We start from the raw sequence: 1,761 nt of genomic DNA on the forward strand, positions 1-1,761 counted from the left end.
GAAAAATTAATACAAACTTCTATGAAAAACATTTATTCGGTAATTGTTTTTTAACCAGTTTGTAATTTATCATATTTTATGTATTTATTAACGTTATTAATGAATATATTATATAATTTGTTTTTCAGAACACAAGAGAAACTACAAACACATATTTTGAATAACAATCATTGTACATTACAAATCATGTACATTGTACATTACATTGTACATTACATTGTACAAATTATTGTACATTAAGGATTATTATCGGAGAGTCGGTCGTATGTTGCAGCCTGTTGAACAAGCACGTCACACCAAGAATGCTGATTTTTCGTTACGTAGGCAAAAGTCGGTGCCGTCGGCGATTATTATAAACGGCCGAAAGCTTCATGAAATGATGGAGTATCACAAATGAGAAAATAAAATCTTCAGTAAGGTAATAAGACGATACAAATATATATAGCGATATAAATAATACGATGATTATGGTATTGATAAAGCACTCCAAAATTATAACTGTTTCAGATAACATTAAACTACAATGCTGCTGCAGTACATGTACAGTTCGTGCCATTAATGCCTGGGGTCCGATTTTAGGGTCCACGTTTCGTTCTTAATTATTTTTACGTCCATGACTAAGCTGCGTCAGTAAAGTGCATCAGTATAGTGCAAATGTGATTTTTTTTTTTCTACGATTCGCGTGTGGCGCTCGTGACAGTACGGACGGGTCTTTGTTCTCTCCCGTGTTATCGCAAGTTTTACGCGTTCGAAACCGTATTTTCTCGGTGTTCGATATCTGGGCGTAAGCCCCTTTTATTCCGGCACGTGAATCCCTCAAAAACCGTGTTCTAGATTGATTGAAAGGTGCTATGTCCGAGGCTTCGGCCTCGCGCACAGGCGCGGGGGGAGGGGACGCCGGCTCGCGTGTCTCCGCGTCTCCCCCGCACCAGACTATCTCGATCCCGCTGAACAGTTTTTCGCGCTTCGAAGGGCAAATGGGACCATCGCAGAGCCAGGATACGTCTCTGGCACTCGTTTTTTCCCCTATCTCTCAGCTCTCCTCAACCCCCATAACCTCTTCCTCTCTTGTGGATGCATGCGGCGTTTCGAATGTGACGAGCGAGAGTACGCAGCAGAAATCTGGGCAGATGCCATTACAGTGCAGTGATTTTCACCTTCGGAACGCGAATTCGGCGGACGTCCGCGAGGAAAGTATGGACCTGGAGACTCTAACTTCCGCACCGCTGCCTAGAAATGCTAACATCAACATCAAAAAAGGTAACAAACGATCTCATTTTGAATCGGAAGGCAATTCGCAAGCTGTGTTGTCAGATGCGGAATCTGAACTCTCAACCCCCCTCTCCGCTTCATCGCGAGCGACGGACCGTGGGAATCCTCCTCGTCACGAAATGGCGAAATCGCGCAGGACCGAGGAAAAGACGAATGTATACTCTAATCAAGATACACCCTCGTACGCAGTGCATATTCACGCGCTCGTTAATAATCGAGCTAGCTTACCGCACCCAATGAAAATGTTCGCGCAAGTGGGAAGGGTCATGCCGGCAGCAGACATACTGGAAATGAAAAAGCTTGGAAATGGTAAGATTCTCGTCGATTGCAAATCTGCCTCTGCCGCCAATAATTTGGCTACCAATCCCATGCTCGCTTCTATCAATTACAAGGCAGTCATACCAAATTACAGGATTTCTCGCTCTGGCGTAATTAGAGACGTTCCTCAAGAATTCTCTACGGAGGATATTAAAAATTCTTTTAGCGCAA

The 1,761-nt window shown here is 43.4% G+C and overlaps 1 protein-coding gene across 1 annotated transcript in view; it reads left to right on the forward strand.

Moving 5' to 3' along the window:
• Nucleotides 1-977: 977 nt before the first annotated feature.
• The window catches only part of LOC105447789 (transmembrane GTPase Marf-like), a 32,022-nt gene continuing 31,238 nt past the window's right edge, over nucleotides 978-1,761 (forward strand). Inside the window, exon 1 of the mRNA XM_011685995.1 lies at nucleotides 978-1,700. Within this exon, the coding sequence (XP_011684297.1) occupies nucleotides 978-1,700 (723 nt within the window). The remainder of the gene's footprint in view (nucleotides 1,701-1,761) is intronic.

This window comes from Wasmannia auropunctata, unplaced genomic scaffold (assembly GCF_000956235.1).
Source record: "Wasmannia auropunctata unplaced genomic scaffold, wasmannia.A_1.0 LD336092.1, whole genome shotgun sequence".
Lineage (NCBI taxonomy): Eukaryota > Metazoa > Arthropoda > Insecta > Hymenoptera > Formicidae > Wasmannia > Wasmannia auropunctata.